General features: G+C 42.8%; 1 protein-coding gene across 1 annotated transcript in view; it reads right to left on the bottom strand.

Annotated features, from left to right (window-relative positions):
* The window catches only part of nbas (NBAS subunit of NRZ tethering complex), a 129819-nt gene that overhangs the window by 73424 nt on the left and 33465 nt on the right, over window positions 1-22930 (bottom strand). Inside the window, exons 23-33 of the mRNA XM_035617330.2 lie at window positions 21819-21972; window positions 16509-16694; window positions 14342-14515; window positions 13788-13921; window positions 11458-11520; window positions 9652-9774; window positions 9468-9570; window positions 8696-8773; window positions 8402-8556; window positions 5262-5374; window positions 2692-2805 (exon numbers count right to left, since the gene is read on the bottom strand). Coding sequence (XP_035473223.2) covers window positions 2692-2805; window positions 5262-5374; window positions 8402-8556; window positions 8696-8773; window positions 9468-9570; window positions 9652-9774; window positions 11458-11520; window positions 13788-13921; window positions 14342-14515; window positions 16509-16694; window positions 21819-21972 — 1397 coding nt within the window. The remainder of the gene's footprint in view (window positions 1-2691; window positions 2806-5261; window positions 5375-8401; window positions 8557-8695; window positions 8774-9467; window positions 9571-9651; window positions 9775-11457; window positions 11521-13787; window positions 13922-14341; window positions 14516-16508; window positions 16695-21818; window positions 21973-22930) is intronic.

Below are 22930 nucleotides of genomic sequence, written 5' to 3'. Positions count from 1 at the left end.
AGACAGCAAAACTCATCATCCTGCATATCCCGAACAGTGTAACATCTGGCTTAATAAACCTCTTAATTAAATCTCCACCAGACTACACACACACACACAAACACACACACACACACACACACACACACACACACACACACACACACACACACACACACACACACACACACACACACACACACACCCACACACACACACATCACAAAGTAGTAACGTAAGGACTTCTAAAGGCATTACCTGCATCACAGACCAAGCTAGAGACTTACATATTAATCAGTGTCTAGAATAAATGTGGTTATTGCTGTGTCTGTTCATCTCAATAGATGAACAGACACTTTTTTATTTAAAGCATCTCATAGTCCCTCTGAACAGGAATAAATCTGAGTTTGATATCTTAATATTGGTGGAATCGGTTGTGGTGTTAACATTCAGGCAGTGAATCAGGACAACCTTTGATCTCAGTGTAAGCTCAATAAGCAGAGCACAGGACGTTCAAAAGAGGCAAGAGGACAAAACTGTACACTGAAGATCAAACAACGGCAGTTGAGATGAAGAAATGTGGTGGCAAGGGTTTGACCCGTGTGTGTGTGTGTGTGTGTGTGTGTGTGTGTGTGTGTGTGTGTGTGTGTGTGTGTGTGTGTGCAGACCGGGTGACGGGCAGAAATGCAGTGTTTACAGCGAGGTGGAAAGACAGATTGGTCAAATATTTTCAGGGTGACCAGTGAAAGGACGTCTTCAGAAGCTGTTAAGACCTCAATATAGCGGAGGTTTGTGTTTGCCCTTTGGGTTTGTGTCGGCGACGTGCCTTCATATACCCTGTGTTCTTGTTGACGGAATGCTTCTATCAAGCCAATCTCAGTCGGACATCTTGGAAATCCAATTGAAGCCTTTATCTGTCGTTGGTGGACCAATCAAAGGGTGAAAAGGTGAGGGATGTCAGAAAAAAAAACTCATCACCAGGATCCTTTCCAAGTCGGCACAATTTAATTATCATTTGGAATATAATAATTATTGATTCATTCAGACAAAAAAACTTTTTTTTTTCTTACCCATTGCCCATAAGACGGAATGAATTACGGAGCATTTCTGTAGACCGAGGCGGCAGGAACTGAATCCTGAGGGTTTTTAAACCGGTGTGCTGGTGATACCTGCATTAAATATTCACCACAGAGCCCCGCAGCTATGCGCCCTTCAAAAGCCTCCCCCCCGCATTTATTTATTTAAAAATTTGTTTATTCCTCTTCTCATCTCCCTCTGCCTCTTTTTTTCTGAAGCCACACAGCGAAAGCTGCCTGCTGACAGAATGTGAACAGCACAGACATGGAAATGCCACAAGGCCGGTTTGCAGGTTTCCTTTAGCTGTTGATAGGGCTCAGAGAGGGAAGACGGAATGCGCTGCCAGCTGCAGGACAGAAGAGAGACGAAGACAACGGAGCATCGGAAGAGTCGAGCTCATACTCTTGAAGAGGAGAAACATAAAACAAACATGGAGACAGACGAGCAGACGGAAATGTTGATGTGATTTTGGAGAACAAGAAGAACCAGGGTGAAATCTTGGTCTTTCCTTTAAGTTATCGGTTTACTTTGGCAGTTTTGTAAAAGGTGTTGTTTGGGGCTCAACTTCATGAATTTCATCCAGGAATCTAAAATCAACCAAATTGCAGCAAATATCAATTTTTTTTACTCGCCGTATGCTGAGCATGTATTTGCAGCGTTTACCCGTTGCTGAGATACAGTTCCGCAGTTTGTTATCCCAAGTGGGAGATAACAGAGCTCACACAAAAACATGAATAAAATGAATAAAATCTGTTTACCAAAAACACAATACGTGAGGGTCGCCTGAGGTTTTATTGGCAAGACTTTAGACTATTGCTTCAACATTGAATCCTCGATTTGGGTGGATTTCTGGATTTGCTGGTCCAGTCCTGTCCTGTGTAGGAGCATGAACCAGTTTGATATCATGTGAACTGGCGTTTGTCATTATGACAAGTTGTGGCAGATCACAAACTGTTTGCCGATTTGGCTAGTTTGACGTTGACAAGGATTCAACCTTTGTTGTAGTGACAAATAAAAACACAATGTGTCACTCAGTCGTCCTGCTGATTTCGTTGCAGGAAATTCCCCTAAAAAAAAATCAAGCCAGGCGAGAGGATAGAAATGTTTGTATCCATTTTTCATGTCTGAAAACATCTATCCATCTAAGTACAAGTCGTGCTGTACAGGGACAACTTCATGACATCGCACTGAACCTGTCCATGACCTTTCAAAACTACATGAAAGTTGAGCACAGAGAAGGGGTTTAGAGAGTACACAAAGTATGTGTACTGGGGAAATGAAATTTGCTTGCTGCTTCAGAGAGGGTGTATGTGGATTTAGTATGGATTGTTGCTGGCAAGCAGCAGCACCGCTCACGAAGACGAATTTCCCTCTGGTGCAGAACCGTCAGTGCCCACGCATGTTGGGGTACATCTCTGTACCTCATGTCGGCAGTGCACTCTCACTTAATCTCATGAGCCTTGTCATGAACCTGCCACCGGAGAAGAGAATAGTCTGGTTCACTGCTGTTAACCTCAAAGACATTCTTAACATGATGGAGGAGGAGCGATAATAATGCTAATAATGACGTGATGAGGTAAGCAGTGTCAGAAAATGACTTGTCGTGTGTGACTGTGCGAGTGCATCTCGAGGTACCTGCCACTCGGAGGAGTGAGGCCAGATTCAGCAGAGTGGTGGACTGCTTGTACGCCGTGGAGCAGTGGGCGATGCACTCGTCTATGAGGGACAGCCGGTCTGATCTCAGCCGCACTGGGAAGAAGACAAGGCAGAGGGGAGGGGTGTCACACATGTTTGGCAAATTACTGTACAGCAAAAATATGTCAGGAAAATAATATAAGGCTGTAGAGAACATGAAAGTACAAGCCAACACTAAACAGTGGCTAGTATTAATGATGATATGTGAATCTTTTTCTTTATCACAAAACCATATATCATTAAAAACTATTTGCAACATCATCTCATCAGATTTTGCATTTCCCTAAACTTTTCAATCAAATCACACCAAATATAGGCAGACACATTAGTAAGAGGAAATATGAATATCATAAAGAATAAATTAAGTTGCAAAGGTTAATCATTAAATTACCAATTCATCTTTGAAGTCTTGTTTTAAGCACAAAAAAACAATTTATGCCCATTTTGAAGGCTGCAATTTGTGGTGCTGCTATTGTATTAAACTGCACTGTTTCTAATCTCGTGTCGATACCGTTAATTTGACCATAAATTTAAAACCCCTAGATAATAACTGAATATTCTAACCATCGTGAGATTGATTGCAAGTCTCTGGTATTAGACTGCATTCGTTTCTATAACTAATAAAAGGGTTACTGAGTGTATTCTAGTGCAGAATACGGTTCTTGGATGTTTGAAATTCAGTGCTCATTCTTTGATATTAACTAAAGTGTAGGATTTTAATTTGGCAAATACCTGGGGGCACATCAGTTCTTCTCAATTCACAGGTTGATTTTTTTAGACAGGTTTCAAACTTTTCATTTCCATATTTTTCTAAGCCTGCACTAGAACCTGGCACGTTTAGTGCCTCCACAGGCCCCTGTGGTGTCTCTGCAACATCCTGCTGAGGATCTTTATGGCTTGGAATCACTTTGGGCAAGGCCTAGAGGGAATTCTGGGGAGGGTGGTGTCTGTGTAGCTCTGCCTTGGGGCTCTGTAGGAGAGCGGCAGGAGACAGCCTAAGATGGATCATCGATGCAAAAAATCCTTTCACTTGATAGTTTGCTAGTGTTTATCTGAGAGAGTGCAAGCCCTGTGTGCGGGATGTGGCTTTTACTTTAGTGAAAAGAAAAATAATGTATATTTTCATGTGTGTGTGTGTGTGTGTGTATTTGTGTGCGCCTGTGCCCTTCGGTCAGTACAAATAATATACAACAGTAAACGAGCACTACAGAATGTAAAGAGCTGTGGAGACTGGAAACAGGCTTTAGACAATAATCACTGATACAACACAAAATTGTAATAATTGAGAGAGTATGAGAGCGAGGCACGGAATGCGGAATGTGAAGAACAGCTGATGTGCTGTGTGTCGGACCGCCCTGAATAATATGAGAGTTCGAGACCTCAGGCGGAAAGCCGTATCATGGAAACACATTTCGAGTCAGGTATAACATAATAAGGTAACGTAAGGTGGCTTGTTGTAGGTTGGGGAAATGTGTAAGCATAGTTTGATCTATTATGTGTTCCCTCTTCATAGCTCTACAGACCTTTTAACATTTCTTAACTGCGGTAATGAAGTATAGTTTTTAGACACAATATTTCATTATTACAGAAAAACGGCCGGGAGAAGGGGCATTGACCAAATGACATATTACACGTTGTGAAGAAGTGACATGGTGACATAGTGACATTGTGACATAATGACATAGTGTCGATGTTCTTGCTAAAAAAAAATTTAAAACTCAGCCTATTTTGCGCTGAACCCATCAGCCAGCACAGTGTGAATCGTTTTCTATCTGAAATGGCCTTAAGGTGTCAAAAAAAGGAGAGGAAAAAAAAACCTACGGGATAAGTGACACAAAGACAGAAAGGACAGAAAGGAGGAGACAAAGAGAGGGGTGGCAGTTTTGGGCTCTTTCTGTCACAGGGGTTTAATGCTGGCAGCTCAGTTTGATGAGGGCAAAGATGGGGAGGAGGCCTCGGGGGCAAACAAAACCTCGGCTCAGAGGTGAGGCAATGAGGGGGCCGAGCCGCTTCAGGCTTCATTCTGGCTCCACACTTTCCTTTAACAGAGAGCCATGCTGGTCGGGTACCAATGTGGAGCCAGACAAGAGAAAAAGAAAGAACGTGGAGGTGAATACTGATTGGTCAGGTTTACAGATGGAGCAGAAATATTAAAAAAAAGAAAAAAGAAAAAAAAGGGTGTGGGAGAGAGCACACATGCCATGCGGAGACCAAACACTTCAATCCTAATTAGGCCATCAGGCAGATGTTGTTTGCTCAACAGTTGATCCATAAATAACCATATATTTAGATATAGTGGCAAGAAGAAGTGACATATGGAGGGTTGGAGGAGCTGACGGCAGAGAGGGCGACAAGTTGGATGGTATATGGGTGTGGGAGGTGGAGGGACTTACATCCTTAATATTTACCTTTCAGATTTACTTAAAAAACACTTGAATGACTGACTTGTACAAGTTCAGGGAACACATTTGTGGTTGATTTTTTCAAATCGTTCTTCTTCTTCTCACTACCTTGCAGCGGGAGGATGCTGACATAGAAGTCTTCCAGCTGGCAGAGGGCACTGATGAGGTCCAGTTCCTCCTGGATGGCCGGAGGATTGTCCGAGATCAGCTGGAGACATGCCCTGAAAGAGACGATAAACAGCTGAGCTGGCTCTGTCTGAAGTACCTGTAAAGCTCACTAATTATGTTAATAATGTTATCACTCATGATTGTTTGATATGAGCAAGAGCTATAGGGTTAAGGGTGTTGCTGGATCATCAGGTTGATAATGAATGGAATGATATGAGAGTGATATTCATCTTGGCGTCTTCTGGCGAAAGCATATAAGCGTATTTCCCACAAAGTCAAACTGTTTCCCTAATTATCAGAAAGACTAAATCAAAAGCTATTAAAACAAAACACTGTGTTCTACATGAGAGGAATTCAGTTCAAGCATGAGTGGTGGCACTTAAAACTGGTCACGTTACATTTAATCTGATCACGCCGAAGAAAATGTTTGCAAAGCAGGAGCAACTGAACTGGACTGGACAACAAACCGAGCAGGGAGGACTAATGAGTTTTTCTTATTTTAGGGGACAGATTTTCAAAGTCGTAGCAAAAAAGTGGTTATCGAGTCTGTGAAGTTTGTTAAGTTTCAGCGTCGTGATCAGAAGACGTGGTCCCCTGACTCACATGGATTTATTTGCAAACTCTAGACTAATTTGACAGATCTACGACAGGGGAGGTTTCTCTCGAAACACAATCCACACTCATTACCCATAATAGGATTATGTAGCACATCACTTAGCATATGTAACAGGATGCAAAATGTGTGTGTGTGTGTGTGTGTGTTTTTCTTTATAATGCAAGTATACACTCATTTTCATGGATTTTCATATTTTTACAGCAAAGCAAAATACAGAGGAGATGGAGAGAAGAAGACAAAAGTTATGAATACATCTTTAAATAACATGAATCCCACAGAAAACAGCAGCTCAAGAGAAACTGTAAAGGGTGTTATACACCAAAGCAGCGGTCGGCTGTCTGAACTCGTCTGAATGTGTAGAGTGCCGATAGTCGTGGCGATATGTTCCGCACATTCAAAGTCGTTGGCCGCCTACACTCATCGATAAGCTGCTTTTCTGCCAACTCAACATGTTGAATCGGCGTCGAGGTCCTTTGATGAAAGAGATCACTCTGATTGGCTGCTCAGATTCAGCAAATCGGAGCACGAGAAGAAAACGGAAGTACGAAAGAAAGCAAATGAGGAGAATCAAGAGGATACACACCCACGAGACTAAAGAGGCTGGCTCATAGCCAGTTCATCTTCACCCATCTGTGAATCTGGGTCGACGTGGCCGTTTGTAACGAAGATGTGGAGGATCAACTGAACAACATGATCCAAAGATTTGCGGCATACCTTTCTGAATGACATTTACAAACTACCGCGCCCTGCTGGTACGGAGAGTTATCAGTGTTATTTAAGAAAAACACAAACCATACATCTTAAAAAAACTGCGTGGCTCCATATTGTTTACTCGAGTACATACACTCAGCAAACACTCAGCGCGCAGCTTCCCTCTCCTAATGTACGCCCGGTGTTCTTGCCAGGAACAAGGGGTTTGTCCTGTTGTCCTGGCAAATGACAGGAGAGGAAAGAGCTGTGGATGAACGAACAAGAGATAGTGAGAAGGGCAGCTTGATTATGTACTCATGCTGTGGAGTGGCTGCAGGCATGAGTGGAGACGCCGCCGTTAGCAAAGACTATAGTGAACAGTTCTATTTCGGTTTGTGCTTTGCAGTATGTACTTTGTAATCTGCAGATAAATACTCAGTTAAACACACACGGAAACACAAGTCAGCACTTGTAAAGCAATGCAACACCAAACCAAGCTCCAGCTTTCTCCTACTCAAGGTCTTGCAACAAGAGCTTTCACAAATACAGACAACCAGCAACGAAAGAAATCATCACTTTCATCACGCTTTTTTCCCTGACTTCTTGCCATTTTTCCTGCATAATTGTTGGTGAAATCTCTGCAAGACCCGAGACATTAACTTTTAATCTGCATAGAACATATTTGGCTCTATAGCTACCACTGCAGATGCTCCACTGTATTTATCAGCAAGTCGCTAAACAATGTCTATCAACCTGACAGTTAACATTCAGAGAGCGTACACTAAAGCTGAGGGATGAAAACCCACCAAAAATGAACTTAAAAACGCTAAGATGTAATACAGAACCAAAGGAAACTTCACTGTTAGGTGATAAATCTTTGTGGGTTTGTCACTATGTGCAACCCTGTTCATATAACACATACTGTATTATTCTCCCATTATTTGATATGGTGTGATTTAAGAATATCGATTATTGCAGATTAAAGCTAATATTTATGAACTCAAAACCTTTTTTTCAGATTTTGAAGGTCCCGTTATTGCCCTGCCTCTTTCTTTTGTGAGTACATGGGCATCGCTCAGTCTCTCTATGTGAGTATGCCACTCTTCTGTCTCTCCAAAGTGATGCTGAGAGATCACTTTCGCAGTTGGAGGGGATCCCCATGTTATTTTAGAAGAGCCTCTTTGTCCTTTTGTGAGCTCTTGCTTGAGAGCCACAGACCGCATCCATTCAGGACATAGGCATATGTTCACAAACTAGTGAACTAGTGTCAGATCGCAAATTCACGGGCAAAAAATACACAGCAGCAGTAGAAGGCTCATGTGTTAGTTACTATAAATGATTGATGACCCAACTGCTGTTCCACTTCCCAGCTAGGAACACACGGTAAGGTTAGACACCCACTGCCCCCAAATCCATGATTTGGAAGTAAAACACACACACACAGTAATATTTGTTATAAACTTCATATTGCATAATGTAGAGACATAAAAGCAGCCACCATTTATTTTTTCCTGGTCTGCAATCTGAACAAAAACATTGCTATACTGTACATCACAATAAGCAAGATTTAATATGGCACACATACACTTTTGTGTACAAGTTTGATTGTACATCAAATTACATCCTAACCAAACATTTATCATAATACTGTTTTATTAACATTTTTTATCTCCCTGAATGAAGTGTAAATGAATCTCAACTAGCCCCTTGAAATAGTGAGGATTGTCAAAATAACCACTAGTCCTCAAAAGAATGGAAATGGTTTATTCCTCACCTGGCCAGGCCCATGCAGGGGTCCGTCAGCGTCGTGGAGGAGTTGAAGTATTCTCTGGCAGCAGCCAACACTAATTCCACGCTGTTGTCATAGGCCACCTTCAGAGCGTAACCTTTCCCCCGGAATGACAAATTGACAGGAACATCCTGGCTGACCTGGCACCATTAATTCAAAATCAAGACATCAAGGAGATTGCGGCATTAAAATTCATCAAGGGCGGTTTAATATTTAGAATCCCCAATGGGCAGCGTGAGTTTAACTCTGAAGTAGAGCCGGGAGTCATATTTAAGATACCTTGGAGCAGTGCATGAGCTGTCCTGCCAGACGTACGTTCTCCACACGGCTGGAGCACAGCAGGGACTCCACAAAGACCTGAAGCAGTCAGGGAGAAGCAGACATATAGTACCATGCAGGAAGAGATAATTATTAAATGTAAAAAAATTTATATTTTTAACATAGTTTGATGAGGTGCATTGTAGATGGTCATTTTAAAAAACTCTGAATTAAGAGCTTCAAGGAGGTTCAGGAGGAGGATACGTGCAGTTTAACGTGTGAATTAGGGTTGTGTGTTCTGACACCTTTCTATCAGAAGTAGCATTAACTTCTTCAGCAAACTTCCCCACACACATCAATGCGGCTCAAGGCCCACGACCGTTTTGCCGGTTCACCTTTTAGTAGGTTCTTACCACTGCAGACCGGATACACCCAACAAGGCCTGCAGTTTTAGAGCTGCTGTGACCCAGTCGTTTGACCATCACAATTTGGCCCTTGTCAAATTCGTTCACATCCCTACACTTGCCCATTTGGCTGCTTCCAACACATCAACTTCGAAGACTAAATATTCACTTGCTGCCACACATATCCCACCCACTGGTGCTATTGTAACGAGATAATCAATGTAATTCCCTTCACATGTCAGTGGACATAATGTTAAGGCAATTTAAGTGTCATTTAAGGTGCAAAATATACATACAGACAGATTGTCACCTTTAATTACAGACATTTTTAACTCTAAACATTATAATAAAAATCAGAGTGTGATGTGTGTTTTGCCGAGGTTTTGTACCTGGTGACATGTCTCTGGTTTCAGACACGCGTAGACGTTCTGCTGCATGTCCAGCAGGTCTTGCAGCAGTCCTCTCCACACCGTCTCGCTCACTGGAGGGTTTCTGGATGCACACCAACATTTAAATACACTGTATGTTCATTGGATCTTGAAGGACATTTTGTGTATGTGTGCATTTCCTTACTTGCGGCCAGTGTGGCGGCACAGTTTGACCATTAGCTGGTGGGCTTCCTCTTCACTGTTCTGGCTGTTCTTCACATATGAGATGGGTTTCTGTAGACCGTGTTTCTCCAGCACCTCCACCACACTGTTAGGTATGAGCACATTCAGAAGCACACATTTTCAAGTTAAATTAATCAAAGTGTTGTTTCAGCAAACACACGGGACGGTTGGCAGCTGTAGGTATCAGGAAAAGTCAAAAGAGAAGAAACGAGAGGGGGGGAAATTTTACATGCGCTCTAAGCTGTTCATTATTTTGGCAGCAGGAAGTCATTTGCAAGCGACAGTGCAGATGGAGAAGGTGTAGAGCAAGAGTGAAGAGCAACATCATAAAAATGCACGCCAACAACACTGCTCCTCTTTCCGTATGTTTGTGTGCATCTAAGAGCATGTTCACACTGGCAGTTTCATATCCGAAGGAGACAGAGTGCATGTGTGTTGGTGTAGGATTAGCATGGCTCCCCCGGTCTCAACAGGGTCGTGCTGCTACAGATGTTCACCCTCTGCTGCAACTCATTACCATAATAAACAGGTGCCTGTCTGTGTGTGTGTGTGTGTGTGTGTGTGTGTGTGTGTGTGTGTGTGTGTGTGTGTGTGTGTGTGTGTGCGTGTGTGTGTGTGTGCGTGTGTGTGTGCGTTTGCGAAAGACAGACAAGAAGCCCTGATATTTACAATTGTGTGCATATTTGCCTGAATGTGAATGTGTGTGTAGGAGAGTTTGCATGTTTCCTGTGCACATATTAATGTGCCAGCAAGTGGTAGTGGCAGAACCTGAAAACAGCTTTTATTCTGGAGGCGCTCAGAGAGCAGACACTTCACATTTACTGTCATATTCATCTGGTTACGAGTGTGACCAGATGAACACTCGTTAATGCACGCGTGAATGAGCCATAAGGTTTCACCTACATGAACACACTTTCCAGGTTCCCCAGGCAGTGTTTTTTTGCATCCGTTGTGTGCATGCGTATAAATATGTGTGGATATCTGTCCGTAAAGGCCAACACTAAGCTGTAACACAGGCTTTCCTGTCGATGCTTCCTCCTCCTCCTCCACACCATCTACATTCCCATTCGCTTCAGGCCTCCCGCCCTCCCCCTGCCCCCTCTTCATCCTTATTCCTTCCTCCTCATCACTTCTCTATGTACAGACGTTCACCCTGAGGAGAGGAGTGGAGGAGAGAGAGAGAATAGGAGAGACAGAAATAGGGCGAGAGAGAGAGACACACGTAGGTGAGTTTGACCTGTAACGGAGAAAATGCCGTAGGCTGTTTGAATACCTTGGGATAGACAGTGGTCCTTTGATAGTGTGCGTGTGTGTGTGTGTGTGTGTATGTCAGTGTGTGTCTGTGTCTGCGCATTCATGTCTTTTCCCATTCTTAGAAATGTCCATCAGCCTCATAATGGGGGAGGAAAGTAATAAGCACTGCTACAAAGTGAACATTTCCCAAGCAATGCAGCATTAATCACCAAACTGAAAGGCTGCTCTCTTTGGCACTTTACATGCCCTGAAAATGGGTGCAACAAAAAACATATGGATGAAGCACCAGACTGAATCCTTGGTTTGTCCAACCAGCATTCCAGAGCCCAAAGACATTCAATTAAAACTGAGAGAAAGGGGGAAAGCAACAAATCCTCATATCCGAGAGCCTGAAATGACCTTCTGTCTGAAAATGCAACTCTAATCTGCTCGTGCAGCTGCACTGGGTGGACGGGAAAACACAGAGGAAATGGGGGAATTAAACCTGAAAGATGGTGTGAATATGTTGACGTACCTGAGATGCTTCTCAAGTTTGTCCACCTGATCATGGAGTGATGCGGTCATATCCGTCTCTGGCCTGTAGGATGACAGATACACAAGTGCTTTAGTTATTTTGCGTTCACACCATAAAATATACATATATATATATATTAATCTAGCGTAAATAAGCATTTAGTTAAAATTTCCTCGGCATCAGGAAGTTTGTGCACAGTGAGCAAGTGCATGCCTGTGTGTGTGTGTGTGTGATTAGGCATCTAAAGTGTACACAGTGTACTGTATACGTGTGGGTGTTGCCTACCACGGTGAGGTTGTTCTGATTCCCCACTAAAAATAAAACCCCATGATGCTTTGCATGGAGGCAAAAGATTCTGGGACAGGCTGGCCTGTACCCCACTAGAGTACTGACCCCGATGAAACAACCTTCTGTATGTGTGTGTGTGTGTGTGTGTGTGTGTGTGTTTTTTAAACACACTCACAACCTAACCTCTCAGTCCATTTCTCTGCATCATTTTCTTCTTGTTTTGTGTCTGTTTGTGCTGCTCCACCTCCTGCTCCTCTCTTTTAAACCTTTTTCTCCCTCCGTCTATCACTCTATCACTCTCTCTCTCTCTCTCTCTCTCTCTCTAACCCCCTAATCCCCTGCCCCTACATTCCCCCACTCTGCCAGGGTGAATGCATGTTATATTCTTCTAAGCAGATTTAGACCTAATTAAGCGGTCTCACGGGGAAAAAAATAAAAAAATCAGAAAATTGGGTTGAAACTACTAAGTCGTCATTTCTCTCGAAGCTCAGAAATCTGTAATATTCTGGGCTGCAGTGGCAATTTTGGAGCTTAGTATGTCAGAGAAATCACTCCTGGGAGGAATGTGAAGTTGGAGGCATTGCATGTAGAGTACAGCCTTGCAGCCCTGCTAATCCAAATATGCCAGAGAGAAAGCCTGTCTAGCAAAGTGAGTATTATATGCAGCCAAGTATTTTTAATACCCAATTTTCAGTTGTTATTAAGCTCAACTGCTAAACTTCCGTATTAAATGACAATTAAGAGAAAACATCTGAACAGCACTGAATATTTCAGCCTCTGTGCCGATTTTGGTGCAGTGGCCAGTTCAACTGCGACTTGAGAAACAGGACACAGGATCGAATTGATTCTGCAGCATCCGAGTCTAAAACTGTTTTCGGAGAGATAAATTACGTTTTCCTTTTTGAGCTAAATAAGACACTGAAACCGTCTATTTCAGCTATTATGTCTTCTTATTATGTCACACGCGGGCCCTTTATCTTTCTGAAAATGTTGAAAGGATGTGGAGGCAGAAAGTTACGGTGACAACCGAGCTAACTATCCCCAAACTAGCGGTAGCACTAAACATATTAATATTGCACATGTGTAGCTCCCCTAAGTTGAATTAATGCAGAAACACTGATGACGATATCACAAAGAAAAGCTGGTAGAAGACTTAATGGAGATCTGTTAACTTGGATGAGAGTAAAAAAATGATGAGCATAGATGTGTGGAAAGAGCAACAAAACTACCTTGCAGCTGATAAGCTTTAAATTAACATAGCAAAAAAAAAAAAAAAAAATGCGCAGGTTAGCACAACCAGACTCCTCGGCTGAGAGTGTCCCTTGTCCCGAGCACTTTGATAAAGTCGTGTTAAAGTGCAGTTATCCCCTGCTGGGAGTGTGCAGTGGAGATGCATATTGTCACATCTAAGGCGCGCTATGTGAGCCTGTTGAAAAAGTCAAGAGAAGTTGCTTCATTGCAGCCAAAAAAAACAACAAGCACTCCTTAAAGTACTAATTCAATGTTCCAATTAAGGTGCACACAGGATGAATTATCCATCCAAGAACGCATCATTTAACTTCGTTTAAGCTACACTGACACTGACACTTTATTTTGTCTTTAGTGCTCTTGCCTTTTTCCCTCTTAGTCTTTGATTCGCATTCACTCTCTTTTAAATGCCCACACGGGCTCATGGGAGGCTTAAAGGGCAGGCCCGCGCGCCATATAAAACAAAATTTGTTACAGAGGAGGAAGGGAAGAGAGGGCGGAAGCGGCAATAGTAGGAGGTAGAAAATACTACAGACTGAATAGGCCAACTGATGGCACGAAAGAGAGAGACGGAGGAGGAATAGAAAGGAGGCCAATGCAGACATGAGAGTCCTAGTAGAGAGGAAGAAAGGGAGAGGTGGAAGGAAAGGACAGAGGCTGTGGGGCCGATGTATTCTTGTGAATGGGGCAGCGCTGGACTGCTTCATGGTTTACGTAATTAAAACAACGTTCGGCCACTTGACTTTGCGTGTGTGTGTTGCATGGCCCTGTAAGCCTGTGTCTGTGTGTCTGACCCGTAGCCCCTCTGCGGCAGACACTCCAAGATGTCATAACAGAGGCTGAGCTGGTCGTCCCTCTCACAGCTGTAGATGCTCTCCAGAGCGACCGCCATCAGCTGGTCCGGATCCCCGATGATCTTCTGCTGGCACTGCAAGAGAGGAGAGGGTTGGAGACGTCAGTTCATGCGTATCACAACATGACTAACCGTGTAATCTTTTTGTCAAAACGCACCGAGGTGATGTATCATTTTGAGTTTATTCTTCCTTTTTTGAGTGTTTGTGTGTTTGCTGCATGTTTTTTTTTAATAGCCAGAGACCTGTCCTTGGCTGCGCCCTTATGGCATCATAAATATAACATTTATTGCACAGGGCTACGACACCTGGCATAACATGACAAACTGTGTGTGTGTCTGTGTGTGTGTGTGTGTGTGCTTTCATTTTGCCGTCCCTCCATTTATGGTTAGCCTAGCGTGACGACCTCTACACTTCTGTGCGTGTGTGTGTGTGTGTGTGTGTGTGTGTGTGTGTGTGTGTGTGTGTGTGTGTGTGTTTGTGCGTGTGATACTTACGTCAGGTCTGGAGTGCTGGAAGATGACGAGGGGCAGGGTGAGGTCTTGCTGGGCCTGGCTGACCAGGTACTCTCTGAGCAAAGATTTGGCAGAACCTTCTGTCTGTCCCTCACATCGGTGCAGGAACGGCACCATCCACTGGAAAGCATCTTTCACAAAGCGCTCGGTGCCGGACTGGTGATAGAAGGGCATTTACTTAAAGACACAGTTCATGCAGAATACTAAAATGGTTATAAACACACACCAATAGGTTTACTTACAGCACAATTCTCTGACAGCTTTTGGACAAAACTCACACTATCAGCATAACTGCTTTAATCCATGATTTCTCATCTTGTTTCAAATAATCACCATTTGTGACCAAAAACCCACCAAATAATGGTTTAATCTCTTTCAACGGATACTGCATGCCCTGTATTGATACATATTGGTGAAAAGGTGCTGTAAAGCAAAGTAGAGTCCTGACCTGCAGCAAGGAAACATGGTGATCTTGAGAGAGAATAGCCATTTACAAAACAAAAAACGTTCTGCACATTCAATGTATTAAATTATATTAATAATTATGTCTTATGGATGTTTTCACAAGTAATTCACCAATGAAATTAAATCCATGATTGATAAATGAAAGTTGTTTTTTTTATTGTAGCAAAACCTTGTGTTCTATGTATGTCTACGTTTGACAGTTCTTTTACTTTAAGCACGTTGCATTATTGGTTGTCGGTACCCTGCTAATGTTCCTTCTACATTGTGTCAGCTAAAGTTAGCCAGCCTAACAAGTGTCCAGTCAACCCAGAGGTCATGTGTTGGTTCATGTCATGTGTTGCTGCCATTAGGAAATATATTCCTGGAGAGTGAGAAACTTCTCCTCTCATCTTTTCCACAGAAGAGACTTCTCTCAGGTGGCTGAGAATTACAATGTTAAAGGGTCATGCAACAAAAACCTTACCTGACAGAGTAATACTACTATATTTATATGAAAATGTTCCTTGTGATTAAACTTGAACTTACTAGTAGCTACAGTAATGAAAGTGGGTTGTGCTGAAAATTGTAAGGATGCATGTCAAGGATGTGCAGAGCCTTGCACCTACCTTGCGCCAGCTCTGACTTAGGCATTACAGATAAGAGAGCACCCAGAGGAAAAACTGAGATGAGGAAAAATATTCAGGTTCTAAATGCAAACCTGTACCCCCCCCCCCCCCCCCGCAGATATTTAACTTGGCTGTACTGTGTCTCTGATAAAGAAAGATATCAGACACGGGCAAAGAGTCAGATTTAATCTCGGCAAGTTTGGTAAACATTCCCACAAACACACACTCACTCGGCGCCCAAAGGGAGTACCAGTCAAACAGCATGTGTTAGTGCAGTCAACAACATTAGCTGGCTGCCTGCCTATATGGCAGATCCTACTGGCACTGGTCCTCACAGGCTAAAGCTGGCAGTTATTAGCGACAATTTAGAGGACAGCTCATATTATGTACTCCAAGGGGACTTGTAACGGAACTAACTGCCACAAACGGCTCTCATAGCTCTCTTGCTGCCTTTGGATCAGACATTTTTGTTGTCAAATATCAGGGATTCCATAGAAATAAAAAACGGATTTACTGTAGGACTGCTATTTCATGCATATTCAAACTGCAATTTTCTGTTGGCAACTGGTAAAAATTATGTTTTTTTTTTTTAAAGCAACAACCAAGGATTAAAGTAACCACACAATGGAACTTTTGAATGAATTTAATTGTCAGGAAATAACAAGCCATCTTATTTTTACTGACAATGAACACCTCAGTTACTGTGCACTAGAAACATTTAACACTGTGAGAAAGGTTGTTTTATAATCAACATAACTTAATTAATCTTCAAAATTGATTATGGCAAAACTATCAAAATATTTATGAACATATGTCAAGCAAATTAATAATGATAGAGGGAGAGTTACTTTCATTTCAGTAACAAGGTGATTACTTATACCTGTTTAGCTAAGATATGCCACATCAGAAATGCCAAGTGAGAATAACACCCTGCAAACAACTTAATCAGACTTCCCTAAATAACTTCATGATATGAGAACGTGAATTAAAAATCAATCAGGAAGCATATCACGACAAAAAGTCTGCCAGGGAAAAGGTGAGAATGGCAAAAATTGAAAGGTGCAAATTATGCCACTTACATTGTTCATAAGCAGGCGGAGCTTGTCAATGTCACTCAACTGCTGCAGATCTTTGAGTGTCAGATTCAGTTCACATGATGTTTCATACACAAGTGTTTCCATGGTGACCAGGTCATCACAGAGGAGCTTCAACCCTGGGATCTCCCGCTCCTTCCCCAGACGCACCAGTGACAGGGCGCAGTCCACCTGATGGACAGTGAGAGAAGCCAGTGAGAAAGAGGAAGACAGCAAAATGGGACTTTTTAGGAAACGAGCCCTTTAGTCAGCTTTTCTATTGAGTGATGACAGCATGCTAGTGTGTAGCTTTAAGTGCTCACACTTTCTTCTTTTTTTCCAAGCCAATTTTACATTGTTTATGAATGTAATTAGTACGCTAATAAATATTATTATCTATGTTTATAATAGGACATAAGATATCTTTAGAAATCTACAACAAAGGTTTAACCAAGATATAAACATGAGAAGACAAAATAGAATAAACAAATATAAAAAAATTGGATGTTCAGGTGCATATTGTCAAACTCTTTTGCACACCCACATAAACAGTTTCTCACACAGAATCTCACTATATCTCTCACACACACACACACACACACACACACACACACACACACACACACACACACACACACACACACACACACACACACACACACACACACACACACACACACACACACACACACACACACACACACACACACACACACACACACAGAAAGTGTCTTTGCAAACTGCCAAAGTGCAAGCACATCTGGTGACACACACACACACACACACACACACACACACACACACACACACACACACACACACACACACACACACACACACACACACACACACACACACACACACACACACACACACACACACACACACACACACACACACACACACACACAGACACCAGATGTGCTTGCACTTTGGCAGTTTGCAAAGACACTTTCTGTGTGTGTGTGTGTGTGTGTGTGTGTGTGTGTGTGTGTGTGTGTGTGTGTGTGTGTGTGTGTGTGTGTGTGTGTGTGTGTGTGTGATGTTCACCTGCCTATGTAGGTGTATAAGTTGTTGATGGTCAAAAGCAAACGCTTTCTGCTAGCTCAAGATATCAATGCGACTGAACACACATCATTTTAAGACCAACACGACAAAGGGCGCTCAGATCGGTGTAATATATTTGCTATTTAAATGACGTGCACTTAAAGGGGCAGTAAGCAAATTTAATCCAATAATCCTGTAACTATCTAAGACATTCGTGTTGCACTTGACGCTGCTTTGCGTCTGGTGTGAGATAAGGCCCTAACAGTCTCCAGCCACACTAGCAGCTCTGTGATAAGCATAATGTTTATTCTACAGCTAAAGCCAAACTGTAAGACATAAAAAAAAATACTGTTCAAAGTCCATGAGTGTGTGCATGAAAATGCATGAAACCCATCAACAATTGGGAAGATTTCATGCTAAACCACACAGGTGGCAGAAAATTCATAATAGAAAAAGTCAGTCGGATATCACTGTCAATCCATCGCGTCGTTTTTCCAGACATTTTCAGTCAGCAGTAAAGTGAGAGACTGACCAATCAACCAACTGACACGCTGACTCCGTAAATCAAAGTCGCTAGTATAAATAAAAATCTAACCTTTTCAAATATTACTACTGTCTTAAAGTTGGCTGTGGTGAAAATTTGCCTTAATGACCCTGCAATGTGCCACCCTATTTTTCTGAGGGGCACTTGGCCTTTTAAAAGAAGATGACTAATTTTACAATAACAGACAATTATCTACAGAGGTCATGGAGGATAATGAAACAATCCCACTCAAATTCAACTTCTAACAGCGTGGCATCTAATTATGAAAACTCCAGAAAGTGGGAGAAGTAACATGGACAGCAACCCAACGCAGCACAGGAGCACAGAAGAACTACTGATAGCCGATATTTGTGAAACCTATTTTTGCAATGTGACATTCTGTGGTTATTCCTGATGCTGTACTTGAGCACAGCTGTTGTTCATCACTGTTTTGCTGTGTAAATGAACTGCTTTGTATCTCTCCAGCTTGTTTACAATCCAGTCAGCCACGTCAAATATAACTGGGCAGCGGGTGGATAAAGAGACTCTTTATTGCGAGGCACCACATAATTGAAAAACTGTTGCTGCCAAACAATGAACACTGGAACAAAAACAGCTCAAACCAATCCAAAACTGCATAGTGCCCCGCAATTCGCTACTAATATCCATTCATTAGTCTTTGGACAATAAAGCAGGAAAGATTTTGGCTTTTCGCTACTCATATTGATCAAATTTCATCCGGAAGAGCAACCGATCGATATCCGACCACCTATATGCTGGCAGCATGCCCAGCCAATTGATGCTCAGCCACCTGTGGATAATAGCCAATCCATAGCAGCTGTCGCGAGGCCCTGTAGTGATGACTGCTTAGAGGAGAGCCCATTGACACAGCGGTTAGCGTGGCATCTTGCTTGCACATGCGCACGTGCACAAGAACACAGAGGTGGTGCGACCTCGTCATCTTCAGCTTCTCTCGCCAAATTTCCTGGCGGGATAAATGACTGCATGCCTTCGTTTGTAAAATGTGCCCACAAACACACAAAGGACCAGAAAAGAAAAACAAAAATCACATTGAGTCAGAGCCTGAGCAATTAGACACAACGAGAGAGAGGAATCCATCGATCTAACTGTGAGTAAAGATCCTCAGAGTTCCCTCCATCCCTTATCTGTTTCCCTGCTCTCCAGAGATAGATTCCCCCGCTAACCGCAGACGATTCAGATGGTAAAATCTCTCACTTTTTAATTACAACCTAGCCACCGTGCACTCCCCTCGTCATTCTCTACTCTAATGAGGACGCGGCGATCCAACTTTTTCAGTCCTTTTTCAGATACCAAAGCTGAAACCGGGGCAAAGGGTATCAGCTGTTACAGAGTACTGATCTGATATCAGTGTTTAATTATAAGCGGTATGCCTCACTGTGTGGAGGAGACTGGGGTCATTCTTAGCTGTAGCACTTGTTAGTGTAGCAAGCCTGTCATGCCTCTAAACTGTCTCCCTCTCTGTGCCGCCTTCCTCTCACCACCAGGGCAGATTTCAATCTCCAGTTTACTTGTTCTCTTCAATTGCGCTCAATTTTTGCCATCTTCCGTTTCTTTCCTACCTCGTATCAGGACTGTGCAACAGTCATTATAGTGGCCCTACGTTTTAACTCCCAGTCTGGCCCTCAGGCATCTCTGTGCGCCTGTATCTGCTCTCTGTCTGCTTTTGAAAAGACACCCTCTCATTTTATGACATTATGTCACCAACAGTGTTTCAAACAACGCTTCCTTCTAATACCCCTTGTTTCTCCCCCCCCCCCTTGCAACTGGTTATTTTCGCTCTGTCCATGAGATTGCTTTCTGTTTTTAACCTCAACATCTGTTAGTGCTTCCCTCCCCTCTTTCTTTTTTGTAATGCTCTCTAATGTTGCATTGGCCCAGCGTATTTTTGGTTTATTTTTCTTTCTTTCCTTTGGTTGCGCTTCCATTTTCAGATTTTTCAAATCTCTCTCTCTGAGTCATCTTGTCAATCTTCCCATTCAGTGCCTCGCTTCCTGCCGCTCTGTGACTGGTTTAGAACATTCACGCTTCCTCTGATGTGATTCCTTTTAATAAAACCCCATTTTCCTCCATTAAATCGCACTCCCAAGCATAAACACGGCCAGATGAGGGATGGGAAGAGGGCGCAAACGAGAGAGAACAACTGAGATGAAGAGGTAAAGAGGACAGAAAATGGCAACAGAATAGTTACAATGTCTCTCTTTGGCATATGTGTGTGTTTGAACATGAGAAAAAGGATTGTTTGAAAAAAGAAGAAACATGAGCGTTGGGGAAGGTCCCAAGAGGCTCCTGGAGTAACGCGTGAGAGAGCAAAAGGAGATGAGGTCTAATTAAAAGTGAACAAGGGAGAGAATGATAGAGAGGTGGTGTGATTCCTAGAGATTTACAAAGATTAGCCTTTATGCAAAAACCCCGTTGCTCCGTGTCTCCTTTTTTCTCTTGCGCGGATGATGAAAGACACGATTATCCAGTTGTCTTCAAAATCGAGCAATGCACCCCCAAATCGTTCCCCTCCATCCTCAACTTCCGGTGAAACGGATGAAATGAAGAAATGAGGGGGAAAGACATGACTGCACCCTGGTTAGTCCTTTCACAAAGACAAAGAGAGCCGTGTGACAACCTTGATCCATCACTGTGAAGGAGGTAGAGAGGCGACAGAGACGCGGCGTGGATGGTGTGGGTGGAGAGAGTGGGCAGCTCCGGCAGTTACATCCCATTACTCCACTAAACAAGCCCCATCAAGTCCTATTTTTCAGTTACAGCAACAGAACGCGGATGACAGAAGCTTTGGTTACTCTTCATTAGAGGTCCATATGGCAAATATGATAATGGCTGTCACAGACAGGATCAAAGTGACCTTGACTGATGGAGGTTGGCAACATCTCCTCTGCAGTTTGGATCCCTGCTCGTCACATTTTTCTGCTCCAATAAAAGAAGAGATGATAAAGAAAAGAACTGTACAATGGCAACAGTCTTCCCACTTGCCAGATATCTATTGATTCTTCGCTGCTGTTGTCTGGGTGGAAGTTTCAAAGGAGCACAAGGATCCTAAAAGGGAACCTTAGCAGGGTGCGAACATTTGTCACCTCAAAGGGGACATTTCTACCAGTTGGTTCCGACTTCTGATCATTAGGCAGGGACAAACAAACTAATTGCAAGGTGAAAGTGAGAACAGCAAAAAGTCCCATGATTATGTGCAAGTGGTAGTTGCTGAATGCCCAAATGCTCAAGAAACGCTTCCTTGTCGCCATGGCAGCCAGCTGTCTGAACAGAGATTTTCTCAGTTTCAAGCCACAAATAAAATATTAAAAGATAAAGGAGGACGTATACTTGAAATGCGTGAGTTCTTATGATGTCTTGTCCAACCATGTTAGAGAGCATGTGTTTGTTCCAAACCGCCAGACTCACAGATGGGGAAAAAAGTGCCATCATAAAAGGTGCATTCACCACATAGATAACACAGGGATATAACACCACACACTCTTAGACAGTCTCACCTGGAAGACATTCCAGGAAAAGAAATAGTTGTATGAGGAGCTTGAGAGCTTATTTCTCAATTCTGCACACCAGGCCAACTCTGGCGTGAGGTGGACGTGAATGTTGGTTTGTCAGTTTCAGAAATGGTCAGACATTCGCAAAGGTGTGATACAAGGAGGTTCAACCGTCCAACGAGCGCTTCAGTTGGAGCATACTATGTCTGTTCATACCTGTCTGGAGCCGGAGTCGATATCCTGGGCTCTGCTCTGGTACCAGTCGGTCAGCAGCTCGATGGAGGGCGTGGCTGAGCGGAACCTCAGCAGCTCTGGAACCTCCGCATACAGGAAACTGTCATCATCAAACAAGTTTTGTTCCAGCACCACTCTGAGGACAAAAGAGTGTTTTGCTTACATTTATTCATTTACCATTTTTTTAGGGATGCACTTAGTCTGGTGATATTCAGTTTTTTTCTTATCATCAACAAATCCAAAAAGACAGAAATCAACATAGAATCGCTCCCCCTTTCTCATCTGTGTAGCCAGAAGCCTGATTATATCTAATGCTTCAACACCACAGCACTGTACTAAAACTAAACACATCACTGAGTCACACCAGTTAAACTGGTGACACACGCTTCCTGCTGCTGTAAATACTCAGAAGAGCAGCCAATCTGCAGCTCGAAATAGTCACAAATAGATGCACCGATTATTCAAAGCTTGTTAAAAACTAAAGTACCCTGCTGTTCAGGGAAATTATTTCACATTCTTTAGACGGGAAAATAAGACATTAATTTTCAATGACTTTCATCTTTAGTGGGAACAAATCGGCTTTGGGCTGAAGGTCACAGAAGGGTCAGAAAGTATTAAGAGGCAGACTAACACTGTTGCCTCTGGCCTTTTTTGGTGGGATTTGTGGTGAATAACGAAATAGAAAATATCACCAGCCTTGTCCCTTCAGGGGGAGAAGACAGGTTCAGATCAAAAAGGGAGAGGAGAGACAAAGAAAAAAAAACAGGGAAACAAACAGAATAAAAATATGGAGAATGAGGATTAAACAAAGAGGCAGAAGACACAATAAGTGTGTGAGACAAAAGATGTAATGAACACAGACTTAACAGTGCTGGCATCACCGAAACACACTCCACATGGCATCAAAATTCCTCCCTATACTTCCTGGCCAAGTATATCACAATTGCCAACTGATATGACTGTGAACCGAAGAGCAATAAAAACATTATTTAGATAAAGTTGTAAATTAAGTTGGCGTCGTCACAAAAGAAGGCAAATGGCATAAATTGGCTGTGCAACAAGATCTGGTATTGGTTTGTTATGGTTCTGTTTTA

This window comes from Scophthalmus maximus, chromosome 18, assembly GCF_022379125.1.
Source record: "Scophthalmus maximus strain ysfricsl-2021 chromosome 18, ASM2237912v1, whole genome shotgun sequence".
Taxonomy (NCBI): Eukaryota; Metazoa; Chordata; class Actinopteri; order Pleuronectiformes; family Scophthalmidae; genus Scophthalmus; species Scophthalmus maximus.
The sequence above is the reverse complement of the archived record's forward strand: the minus strand, read 5'-3'. Positions and strand labels throughout refer to the sequence as shown.